Source organism: Mirounga angustirostris, unplaced genomic scaffold (assembly GCF_029215605.1).
Source record: "Mirounga angustirostris isolate CCGP_5_RB_7025 unplaced genomic scaffold, mMirAng1.0.hap1 SCAF_6, whole genome shotgun sequence".
Lineage (NCBI taxonomy): Eukaryota > Metazoa > Chordata > Mammalia > Carnivora > Phocidae > Mirounga > Mirounga angustirostris.
In genome coordinates this window covers 130055254-130068749 of record NW_026991714.1, presented here as the reverse complement: position 1 = coordinate 130068749, position 13496 = coordinate 130055254, and the positions used below count along the sequence as shown (strand labels likewise).

General features: G+C 41.8%; 1 protein-coding gene across 2 annotated transcripts in view; it reads right to left on the bottom strand.

Moving 5' to 3' along the window:
* The window catches only part of SLK (STE20 like kinase), a 60017-nt gene extending 55842 nt beyond the window's left edge, over nucleotides 1-4175 (bottom strand). Inside the window, exon 1 of one of the 2 annotated variants that reach the window (XM_045878769.2) lies at nucleotides 3414-4175. In XM_045878769.2, coding sequence (XP_045734725.1) covers nucleotides 3414-3563 — 150 coding nt within the window. In that variant the 5' untranslated portion in view covers nucleotides 3564-4175. The remainder of the gene's footprint in view (nucleotides 1-3413) is intronic. The other variant, XM_045878768.2, reaches the window with a different exon arrangement.
* Nucleotides 4176-13496: the final 9321 nt, after the last annotated feature.

Genomic DNA, 13496 nt, shown 5'->3' with positions numbered 1-13496 from the left:
CTTGTAGGAACGTTGATAGTTTGGTATCACTAGTGAAATTAAAGTTACACTACTCTATAACCCAGCAATTCTACTCCTGAGTTAAGTCTCAGCAAAACTTATGCATAAATACACCAGAACTGGGTATAACAGCCCAAAACTGGAAATGAATGATATATCCATTAATAGTACAATGGTAAATAATGGTGATATAATCATAAAATGGAATTCCATGCAACAATGGAAATAAACTACAGCTCTAGGTGATAAACATGAACCTCACATACATATTTCACTATTTTTTTTAAAAAGGCACATGCCCATCAGGGCCATAGGAAGAATCACTTTCATCCAGCACACAGTCAGGAATTCACTTTCTATTCAATACATGATTTTATGTCATTCTTTTTTTGTTAAAAGCAACAAAAACCCAAACATAAAAAACCGTGAGAGATATTACATATCTTTGTTCATAAGTCAAATAATACTACATTTAAAAGAGAAAATAAAACAGTGAAGATTTTTCAGGCAAGAAAGTAACTGTTACAGAGGTGTATAGTGCTGAACCAAGTGGAAGGAATATAACTGTATGATAGAAAAATGTTTCAAATAAACTAAATATATACATGAGATGGTTGCCTATTTACCATTTAATCTTTGTAACAATTACTAATTTTTACAAACAAATTAGAGTCAATTTTAGAAACAGTTTTCTACTGCATACTACTACATACAATATTAAGGTTTGCTAGCTTGTTCCTCCACGAAGAGGAAGTCTATATATTTAAAATTTCTAGAGATCTTGGAAAACAAAAAAACTTTTAGGAAAAAGGCAAAACAGGCCAGGTAAGCTTAAATTTTAAGTTTTCTTTTTTTTTTTTTTAAAGATTTTATTTATTTATTTGACAGAGAGAGAGCACAAGCAGGAGCAGCGGCAGGCAGAGGGAGAAGCAGGCTCCCCACCGAGCAGGGAGCCCGACGCGGGCAGAGGCTCCGTCCCAGGACCCTGGGATCATGACCTGAGCCGAAGGCAGATGCTTAATGACTGAGCCACCCAGACGCCCCTTAAATTTTCTTTAAAAAAAAAAATCTCAGAGCCCATTCCTTGGAAGCACAGAATAGTGAAATGAAAAAGTAAAATGCAAAGAACTCATGCTTTTCAAATATCACCCTAAAATAATTATCAAGCTCACAAATATTACCTTTGACACAATTTTATAGTGTTCAACTACATGGAGTCTCTTATTTTTCAGAAAAATTTCAATTTATGTTTCACTATAGGAAGTATATGTTACATTTTGTAGAAAGTGTCATTAAAAAATGAAATCCCCACAACCTGCCTGTGCCATGGGAAAACAAGAAAATGGTTTACTATCTTCGTAGGCCCCCTTTCCTGTCCCATCCCATATTTTGCTTCTGAGCTCTAAATGGAGTAACAGTAATCTCTACCACTCGCTGAGCCCTTTCCACATGCCTTACATTTATTCCTTCAATTCCCACACACTGAGGACCAAGTCTTACTGATGAGAAAAGTGAGACATGAACAGTTAAGTAACTTGCCCAAGGTCACAGGCTGCTATTGAGAGAGCCCAGATATAGTCCAACTCCAGAGCCAGGGTCTTAATACTACACTGTTTCTATTTGATAAAACATGTATACCATGAAAAGTGCCCATAATCACCTACTGCCTTCTAACTACCGGATTCCAGATGCCCTGAGGATTTATTTTTGCCCTTCTTAAATAACTGCATACTCACAGTACAATAATGAGTGAAGGAATCTAAACAAATGTTCAGGGAAATGCAGAATTTTTCAGCTAAGAAAACGAAGATCCAGAGAAGTGAAGTGTTCTGTTCAAGACCACAAAGCTGGTTTGTGACAGCCAGCAGTAAGACAATTCTTGACTCCCAAAAGTGATCTTCCCACAGCACTAAAAGCTCTTCCCACCTTACACTGTACTGTAAGTTCTTGCTGCAACCCATACTCTACCCTCCACACAAACAATGAAGTTTATTTTGCCAACTTTGACAGCATACGATAGCTTCAATAGCATTCACCTGCAGGTAACAAACGTTCTTTCAATTCAACAGAGAGAGAGATGTACTATGTGCTCAGGCAATAGATGAACCCAAACATATAGCACAATCCAGGGCCCTAGTTTTATAATTAACTACAATATGTAACAAGTGCTATGGTAGCCATGTGACAATGTGTTTTGAAAGAACACAGAGAGGAGTGGCTATTCCATCCGGAGTGAAAAAACGAGGGCTGGGAGCTGTGACATGCATCTGAGGCAGGGCAAAGGCAAAAGTGTGATGATACTTAGGAGAAATATGCTGTCATTTCCACCAAAAGACATTAAGTGAAAAACGATAGCAAATACAGGGTCGGAAGACTAGAGTTCAAATCTGTGACTTAAGTGACTTTGAAAATTTTCTGAGTCTCAGTGTCCTCATCTGTGAAATGCAGATATTACTGACCTGCCTACCTCACAGGCTTTTTTTTGGGGGGGGGGGTTGGGATTACGTGAAAGTGACTTAAAAACTGCAAAATCCTGGATAAACATAAGTTATTTATGTTTTCACTTCTAGGCAACCTTGTGGGTCCTTCCCCCGAACTGTGTCTCATAAAAACCTCACCCTTCAGGATGAAAACATCCCAATGACATCATTCATATACTGCTTAAGAAATATAAACAGTTAACATTAATCCTTCATGTTGAGACATCAAAACTCTACTGAAATATATATAAAAATATGTCTGCATATATGGGTTTTTTTTTTTAAATTTCTTAAGCACTAGTAGCGACTTCTAGTCAGCGCTTGCTGTAATTATATTTAGAAACTAGTACCAGATGCAGGTTTTCTTCTGGAAAATTTCTATCAGAAATTCCATTCCGTTTTATAGTATGTTGTCAAGCAACCAACTGAAGAATAGCCTGCAAGTAGCAATCACTTTGCTCTCATCCCAGAAGACTGGTTATATATTAGCCATAAATAAAACCAAATACATGCCCTGGACCCTAAAAAGGGAACCGCTTTAGTACAAGCACGCATAAATGAATGCACACAGCTAGTAGACGAATATAAATCCACTGAAAAGCACACTGAGTTTCTGATTTTAAAACCAGACCCCTCCTTTAAATTAACGAGCACCCTCATTTCCTTTAAAGTTTGACAGAGGAGACTCTATAACCCTGCTTCCCTTTAGCTATCAGTCTAAACTACACGCAGGCCCCATTTTGTTCAACCTTACACTCATGGTCTTAGCTACTCCTTGGAGGATAACCTAAATAAAGTTCTGATGTACCTTTACGAAGTCAGAAGAAGGGGCAAGAGACGGGAAGGCGACAAGGGGAGCAAGAAATCCTCGTGCCACCCAGACCAGTGGCTGTTTTACCTTACAAGTGCAACTTCCCGTTTTCTCCTTCTTACCTTGTACACTTTCCCAAAGGCTCCGTCCCCCAATTCTCCTATAATTTCCCAAAACTCCTCGGGGTTCAGATCCCTCTTCACATGTTCGTATTGCTTCTTCTTCTTGTCACTCCCCAACTTGAAGATCTTACGGAAATTGAAGAAGGACATTTTTCCTCCCGGCAGAGTTCCTGCACTTAAGGACCAAAAGCAACAATGAAAGGCGAAGTTTCTCCTCCCTCTTCTCCGCGCGAGCCCGGCGGGCGGGCGGCGACGGCGGGCGCGGGCTTTCCCGGCTCCCGCCGCTCCAGCCGGGCCGTGCCCGGGGAGGGCGGGGCGCGACTCGGGCTCCGGCCCTCGGGACGAGCGGGGTGCGGTGGCGGGCTGCACGGGCTGCCCCTCGGCTGAGCCCGGGTCGCGGGCCGCGCCAGTGGGCGCTGGGCGCCCGGCCGGCCCTCAGGGGGCGGCACCTGCCCGGACGCTAGTCCCCACCCGGCCCGGCCCGACGGGTCCGAGAGGTCCGGACGTCCGCAGCGCCGCGGCTTAGGCCCGTGTCACGGCGAATCTCCTGGGGCGGCGGCCACTTCGGGCGAGGGACGCGGCGGCGGCCCCTGAACCGGGCAGTCGACAGGCCGAGCTCTCTCGCCTCGGGCCGCGAGCCCAGGGTGTCCCCGCAGCCGTCTGCTCCCGAGGCTCCAGGCCCGCGCGTCCCTTCAGCTCTGAGGCGCCACTGCCGCCTCGCTCGCTCCCCAGCCCACACAGCCTCGTCCTGGAGCGCGCGCAGACGCCGACGCCGCAACGCGCCCGCGCTCCCTCGGCCGCGCGCCCCGCTCACCGCGCGCTCGCGCGGGGGCGGCCCCTCTAGCCCTGCGCACGCGCGTTGAGCTCTGCTTGCTGGCGGCCGGGAGGGGCTTGTAGGCAGCCCGGAGGGGCGTGCGATACGGGCGCCAGAGCTCTTTGCTCCTGACGGTCGCTCCCGGCTTGCCCTCCAAGCCCCAAATCCTTGGCCCACCGCTCTGGTGGCGTTGCCGGGTGGGCACGACCCTGCTGGTAGTGCTAGCTGATGTTGCCTCCGTTCTGGATCTGGAAAATTTGTAGAGAGTGAAAGCTGAGCTGACGTTTGGAGCCCGAAAGTGGAACTTTTCTCTCTAAGCGATCCCAGAGTATTGTGAGAAGGGAGTATGTTTTGTGGCTGGGAACTTTGGAGCCAGAGCTTGACAGCTTTGTGACCTTGGGCGGGTAACCTCTCCGAGCTTTAGTTTCTTCATGGTGAAATGCAGACCTGGGGGAGTTGTGGCGAAGAATAAATGAGGCAATAGATGTTAGCCCTTAACAGGCTGCCTGCGCAAGTAAACGCTCAATTTTAGTTCTTGCTGTTGGTACTCGTGTGCAGGTAAGAGAGGCAGAAATATATAAATACTGCTTAAGCCCACTTCTCAAGTGATGACAGCGACACTCTCTTGAGGGTCCTCTACCTTCTCCTATCCACTTCCACAGTCATAACCCTGGTGCCACCCTTCGTGACTCCACCTGAACCATTTACTAAGAACTTCACTTCTTGACCTGGCTTTGGCCCCCTTGGGCAGCAGTAGTGGAAGACTGCCTAGTGTGGCGATGTGGGCGTTGGCTGGAATCTGCCGCTGGTGACCTGCCTTCCCCTTCTCCAGCAGAAGACAGCTCTTTCAGGACCGTGATTTGTTGCTCATCTTGGCATCCAAGAACCTGGCAACATTCCTGACATATAATGGGAAGGCAGATCCCAGGAAGGAAGGAAGGAAGGAAGGAAGGAAGGAAGGAAGGAAGGGCAAAGGAAAGGAAAGGAAAAAGGAAGTTATCTGGAGCAAAGGTTGTGTTGCTATCTATATAGCACCCACAAAACCCTCCCTAACCAATTTGCCTTCCAGCCCCAAAATGGCATAACAAACCCCTCTTCCAGTAAGTTTAGCTGATTTTGTTTCTCAAGATCCCCTTGTCTTTTAAATAGTTTTATTGAGGTATAACTGGCATGCAATAAGTTGCACATATTTTAAATAAACATTTAATGTTTTGAAAAATATATACACCTGTGAAAACAATACCATAACCCATTCTAATTACTGTCATTTATGTAGGTGGCACTAGATATTAAGGTAACATACTCATTATGGAAAATTAAGAAATGCACAAGGAATAAAAAGTACTATAAGTCTACCATCCAGAGATAACCATGGGTAAGATTTTATTATATACACAGTATTTCCACATAGAATTTTTGGGCTGTGCATTAACTTTTTTTTTTACAGGGATAAAATTGTACTGCATATAAAGGTTTACATCCTGTACTTTTCATATTCCAGTATTATTAGTAATTATTTTCTTCCATCTTGAGATATTTAGATTACTTAGAACTTTTCTCTGTTTTAGATAAAACACTGAAAATACTTTTGTTCACAAATGCTTTTCCACATATTTGATTATTTCCTTGGAATAAATTATCAGAAGTAGATTGGGGTAAAAGGGCTTAAATCTGTTTCCTTTTTTTTGTTGTTGTTCTTTTCAAAATAGAAAAACCTTTACTGTTTTCTCAAATTAAAAGAGAGCAAGCATATCCTTGTTGTAAATTAATTCAAATAATACAGAAATGATAAAGTACAAAGCTGGCTCTCATTCTCTCCTCCCGCTTTCCCCTCCCCAACTTCACCCCCATCCTAGACACGGTGAAAAGTTAAGCCTATGAGCATGAAGGAACTTTGGGGGTGGGTGTGTAACCAGAAAGTTCTAAAACTGGATGGTGGTGATTTCTTTTAAAGATTTATTTATTTGAGAGAAGCATGTGCACATGCACATGAGCGTGGAGAGGGAGAGAATCCCAAGCAGAGTCCTCACTGAGGGCAGAGTGTGGAGATGGGAGCCCATAGGCCACCAGATCCCACGACAATGAGATCATGACCTGAGCTGAAACCAAGAGTTGGATGCTTAACAACCGACTGCGCCATCTAGGTGCCCCTGGATTGTGGTGATTATTGCACAACTGTATACATTTACTAAAAATCATTGGATTGTACACTTACAATGGGGAATTTTATGGTACATAAATTAAAACATAATAAAGCTGCTTTTAAAAAGTGGACTTATACAGATATATATAACCATATTTTTTCTATGCATACACTTTTTAAATATAAAAATGGTATCCAGTATGGATCATGGACATCTTTCCATGACAAATAGATCTATCTAATCTTTTTTTTTTAATTTAATTTATTTATTTTGACAGAGAGAGAGGGTCACAAGTAGGCAGACAGGCAGGCAGAGGGAGAGGGAGAAGAAGACTCCCTGCTGAGCAAGGGGCCTGATGTGGGACCTGATCCCAGAACGCTGGGATCATGACCTGAGCCGAAGGCAGACGCTTAGCTGACTGAGCCACCCAGCACCCCTATCTAATCCTTTTTAATGGGTGCGTAGAATCCCAGTGTACAGCTCTACCATAATTTTTTTAAGAATTTCTTTACTGTTAGGCATATAGGTCGTTTCCAATTTTTTGTCATCATAACATGCAGTGAGCATGCAAATGCAAACATCTTTGTATTTTTCGGATTACATTTCCTTACAACAAAATTCAAGTGAAATTGCTGGGTTAAAGACTGTATTAATATTAGAACTTTTTTTCCCCAAATTGGCCTCTAAAAGGTTGTGCTAATGTATACTCCTACCAACCATGTATGAGAGTACCAATTTCACCAGACCCTCAATAGCACCAAGGTATTATCCTATATTCTTAATCTTTGCCAAGCTGATAACCCAAAATAACCTCTAATATGCAATTATCTGAGTATTAGTGGTGTAACACCTTTCCATATGTCCATTGGCCACTTTTATTTCTTACTCATCATATCAATCAATAATATCAAATGATGTTAGTATTGTATCAATGAGGTGCTGAAGCCTAAAATATTTTGGTGAGATGATCATGGAGTTAATAATAGCTTATACATTTTTTCCATGAAGTTATAGCCACAGAAATTATTTAATAATACCAGAGGAGATGTCATTTAGACAGATTCAGATTTTCCCAGTAATGACCATGATATTGAGATGTTTGTATTATTTGTAAATTGTAATTTGGCTTCCTTGAATTTTTCAACCATTAAAAATGAAGTTTAACCAGTGGCCATGTATTCATACAGTACACAATTTTTTGGCTCAACCCACCTTAAAAATAGTTTAAAACATTCTCACTAACACCTTGGTGAAGGAAGACCTGTCTTCACAATTTACACGATAAACTTCACAGATAACAGTAAGGATATCATCAGGGGCACTTGGGTGGCTCAGTCAGTTAAGTGGCTGACTTCGGCTCAGGTCATGATCCTGGGGTCCTGGGATTGATCCCCACGTCCGGCTCCCTGCTCAGCGGAGAGCCTGCTTCTCCCTCTCCCTCTGCCTGCCACTCTGCCTACTTGTGCTCCCTCTCCCTCTATCTGTCAAATAAATAAATAAAATCTTAAAAAAAAAAAAAACAATAAGGATATCATCAAAAATTGAATATGTATCGAGTGGTTACTACAGGCCAGGCTAAGGGCTAAATGGTTTTGACCCATCATCTCCTATCAACCCAATGAGGCGGGTGTTATTGTAGCCCTGATGTAAAAGCAAGGAAAATTGAGACAGAGTTAAATAACATGGTCATTGCTTCAAAGATAATAATGGCAGATTGGAACTTAAATCTGGGTCTTGGTAAACCATACTCCCTAGCATTTAGCAACTCCTCTAAGACTCTTTCCTTAGCCTTACTGAGTCTCTGTAATAGCTATCTCACAGGACTGTTAACACTGAGATTTTTTTCTCACTGCCTCCACATTTTTAGCTCCCAAACACATGTGGATGGGAGTGTGTATTTGTGGGTGTATATGTGTTTATATGTGAATATGTATGTGAGTATGCATGTATGTATATTTGTGTATGAGCATGCATGCATATATTGTGTGAATGTGTGTATACATATGTGAATATATGTGTATGTGGTTATGTGTGGGGACTTTTGTGTGTGAAATGTATATAGGTGAGATGTCTGTGAGGATGTATGTTTCTCTCTCTAGGCTAGGGCACTTTGAGGGCAGGGACTGGTTCTTGCTCATCCTTATATCCCCTGCATAAAACTCTATGTCTTCCAATCCCATAAATTTTTGTTGAATAATGAATGAGACTGAAAGAACTTTATACCTACTGAAAGTAAATTACACCTCAATTTCTTTCCCCTTCCTTATTTCTGATTTAGGCAGTAAATTTACTAGTACATTCTTTAAATGCTGCTGCGTAGATTACATGGAAGTAACAAATTCCTTTGGTGTACGAGTGCTCTGTGGTGTAAATACATTTTTCCATCCTTGTGGAGTTATATTTTTAGGAAGCATTTTTTTCAGGTATTTTAAAGAAAGTAACCTGCAATTATAGCAATTATTCTCCTAAAATAGGATTGTGTGTCATTCAGAAATTCCAAATCTGATTCTTGGTTATTTTTTTCCTATTTTAAAGTAAACAAATCATGCGGCGCCTAGGTGGCTCAGTCGTTTAGGTGGTGCTGTCGTTAAGTGTCTGCCTTCGGCTCAGGTCATGATCCCAGGGTCCTGGGATCGAGCCCCACATCGGGCTCCCTGCTCAGCCCGAAGCCTGCTTCTCCCTCTCCCACTCCCCCTGCTTGTGTTCTCTCTCTCACTGTGTCTCTCTCTGTCAAATAAAAATTAAAAAAAAATCTTTAAAGTAAACAAATCACCTGATTTAAGCTGTTTTTGTTTCAAAAGGGGAATCTAAAAATATCCTCCTTTCTACTTCATCTCCCTTTTTGCGTCATACAGAATTGGTACACTCACACTCCCACCCTCTCCTCATTCCTCGCTACTTCTGCTGAAATGAATCATAAGCATTTGGCAGTGTAATGACAAGTCTTAACATGTTCAAATCTTGAGAACTTAAAAAATGAAAACTGTATAGACATACTTCTTTTCCAAGTGGTATTCAAATGCCAGTTTAAAAAATCCAGACACTTACATCTTTTGAACTGTAAGGACTTCAGTGGTCAATATTGAATTTATTTCATTGAGACATTAACTCGCTGCAGCATTCAAGCAGCCAGTTCTCTGGGGTTGATAAAAGCCTTTGTGCTATTCTATCGCTCTATACTCTTATGTATTATATTTCTTCTGTCTTTGTTGCATAAGATATGTTGGATGTGATACGTTAGGGAACTGGCTCAAAATTGTCCTGTCGTTAACCGGCTCTATGGGCAAGTCACTACTCAACACTGAGTCTCTCACATGAGCTTCGGTTTTTAACAGAGGTGGTTTCAGGGAAACGAAACCATTCAGAATCACTCAGAAAATAGGAAAACTGCCCAGGTAAGATTTTTGTAGTAGTTTGCCTCTTCAAAATGATCATATGATCTCTAAGAGCCCTTGCAACTATAAAATTCTGTTTTCGTTGTGCCCCTAACTTTAGTCACCTTATGTATGTGTACTTGTGTCCATTTTTCTGATATAATTGTGACTGAAGAGTAAATAAATGCAGCTGGAATTTAAAAAAGCAGGGCATGTCTGTCAAAAATCTTTGAGAATCCTATTTGCCCTGAAAAAAAAATTTTTTTTTGAGAGAGAGAGAGAGAGAGGCAGAGGGAGGAGCAGAGGGAGAGAATCTTAAGCAGGCTCCACACCCAGTGCAGAGCCCAATCTCACTACCCAGAGGTCATGACCTAAGATGAAATCAAGAGTCAGATGCTTAACCAACTGAGCCACCTAGGCGTCCCTGAAAATTTTTTGTGAGAAGACCCTCAATAAATTTACCAAGTGAGGGACGCCTGGGTGGCTCAGTCAGTTCAGCATCTGCCTTCGGCTCAGGTCACAATCTCAGGGTCCTGGGATCGAGCCCTGACTCAGGCTCTCTGCTCAGTGGGGAGCCTGCTTCTCCCTCTTCACCGCCCCCCCCCCACTCATGGGCACATACTCTCTCTCGCTCTCTCTCTCAAATAAGTAAATAAAATCTTTAAAGAAAAAAGAAGAAATTTACCAAGTGAGATGGGAAAGCCCACTACACACATCGTCCAGGGAAGGAGGGATGTTTTCAGAGTAAAGTCAATGCCTGTCTTCCAGAAAAAATGTTCAGGTTTTTGCTCTAAAGAAATAACTTCCCAAGTCCTTACTACCATCCTGTACTCTTCCTCATTTCCTCTTCTAATCTTTCAGAATCTGGCACCTCACCCAGGTTTTTAATGAAAACTTTATTACTGCAAGTTCCTGTTTCACAAATCTATCACAGCAATTATAAAGCACCGTTTGTAGCTTATTAGAGTAAATTATTAACACAAGCTTGAGACACTGTCCATTTGTCTGGAAAATCACAATCCACTCTATTTCCGTGGCTCGTTTTTCATATTGCTGCAGGAAGAAATTAACCAATATAGATTCCTATTAGAAGTATATTTATTCTCGGGCACCTGGGTGGCTCAGATGGTTAAGCGTCTGCCTTCAGCTCAGGTCATGATCCCAGGGTCCTGGGATCGAGTCCCACATCGGGCTCTCTGCTCCTTGGGAGCCTGCTTCTCCCTCTGCCTCTCTCTCTCTCTCTGTCTCTCATGAATAAATAAATAAATAAATAATTTTAAAAAAGAAGTATATTTATTCCCAATATATATCCATGTGAACTTCATTTCTAACAAAAATGGACAGATTATTTGTGATTGAGTGTTCAGCTGAATACAAAATATGTATTCCAAAGTTGACTCTTCTAATAACTATTTAGAATTAGGGACACTCAGGTGGCTCAGTCAGTTGAGTGTCTGACTCTAGATTTCAGCTTAGGTCTTTATTTATTTATTTTAAGATTTTATTTATTTGAGAGAGAGAGACTGCGTGCATGATTGGGGGGGGGGAGTAGAGGGAGGGAGAGAGAAGCAGACTCCCTGCTGAGCAGGGAGCCTGATATGGGGCTCGATTCCAGGACCCTGGGATCATTACCTGAGCTGAAGGCAGATGCTTAACTCACTGAGCCACCCAGGTGCCCCTCAGCTTAGCTCTTGATCTCAGAGTCATGAGTTCAAGCCCTACGTTGGGCTCCAGGCTGGACATGGGGCCTATATTAAAAAAAAAAAAAAAAGAATTGCTACCTTTTATTCACTCCCTCACTCAACAGAGTGTTGATTTTCTGCTATATGCCAGGCAGTCTCCTAGGGACTGGGGAATCGAATCAAAACAGACCAAATAAAACAAAAACAAACAAAAATCTGTATTCCTTGGAATTTATATGCTAGATGGGTAAGTGGGATTTAGACAAATAATAAAAGAGAGATATTATCTTCTAGCCCAGTGATTCTCAATTAGGGGTGATTTTGCCTGTCCCGCAGGCCCCCAGGACATTTAGCAATTTCTGCAGACAGTTTTGGTTGTCACAACTGGCGAGTTGGATGCTATTGGCATCTGATGGGTAGAGGCCAGGGATACTGCTAAACATCCTTCACAGTCTGCAAAGAACAGCCCCCACCCCACCCCCAACAAAAAGCTATCCAGCTGAGATTGAGAACCCCTGTACTAATCTTTAGTGTTAGAAGTCAGAATGTTGGTTACCCTCGAGGGCGTGGTAACTGGAAGAGGGCATAAGGTGGGGGAGGCTTCTGGATGCTGATTACGTGAGTGAATTTATCATGCAAAAATCCACTAAACTCTGCTCTTATGATTTGGGTTTTTCTGTAGGTATAATTTAACATATATAGCCACTACATACTTTGAGACTCCTTCCATCAAGACATGAAGTGTCTATGTCCCCTGCCCTTGAATCTTGGATCTGTGACTGCTTGACCAACATAATATAGCTGAAGTAAGACTGTGCCCGCTTCCAGACCCAGACGTTAAGAAATCAGCAGCTTCCACTTGCTGTCACATGGGACACCTACTCTTGGAACCCAACCACCATGCTCCTAAGAAGGCTGAACAACTGGTGGAGAGGCCTGTGTGGAGATACCTGTGTGGAAAGGAACAGAGGCCCCAGGCCCTCAGAACTGAATGGACTTCCCCTGACAGCCAGCATCAACCTGCCAGCAATGTGAGTAAACCATCCTGACATTGGTCTTCCAACCTCTAATCAAACTACCCCAGCTGAAATCAAGTGAAGAAAAGCCAAGCCTTAACCACTGAGCTCTGCCCAGATTGCAGATTCATGAACTAAATAAGTGACTGTTGTTAATTTAAGCCCCTAAGTTTTAGGGAAGTTTGTCAAGCAACAGTCTGTAATGGAAGAGTTGTAAGTAAATCAAAATTTTACTTTAAAAAGTAGGACTATAGCCACATAATTTTGGGAACTTCTTGGTTAAATAAAGTTTTAAAGGTTTTCTTACTATGAAACTTTTAATGGGCTAATGTGCTTTGTGTTTTTTCCACAAGAGTAGCCAGTGTTTCTCAAACATTTTAAACCCCAGAATCTGTATTTTAAGGCATCATCTTGCAGGATTGGGGCTCCATGGCCCAGACTTTAAGAAAACCACACTACCCTTTCAGTAATTCAGAGTTAATATCAGCATAGTTTTAACTGAATTCATATGTAATACAGTTAATTCTGATAAGGTGAAATACCTTAAATTTGCCTAATGAAATATTTTTTAATTATTTGAAAAGTTTTAATGGTAGTTAAAAAGGTTAGATGACATACCAGTAGTTATTTCAAAGTCCCTGAGGTCATAATCAATGGCTACATAAATTTAAAAAAACACACACTAAATTCTGTTTTACTTGGAAAACAATTGTAGCAATGTATACTCTGATTGAGATGTTGAATGTTATAAAGTGCTTTCCATGTTTCCTTAAATTCTCACTTGATATTAGGTTGAACTATACAACCTGATACAAAGTTGGCTGTTTATTTGTCTAGGCCTTAAAAGCAACATTGGACTGAAGTGGATAAATTGAGAAAGTATATCCTGTCTCATGTCTAGTGGAACTCAAGTTTATTCTTCATGGTCATCATCCAAAATCAAATGGAGGTTTTGTTTTGGTTTACTTATCGAAGACCAACAATCCCCAGTTCTCCCATGTCTCAGCTCAGACATTTCCTTTCAGCATGAGGGAACTTTGGAATAAAAACACA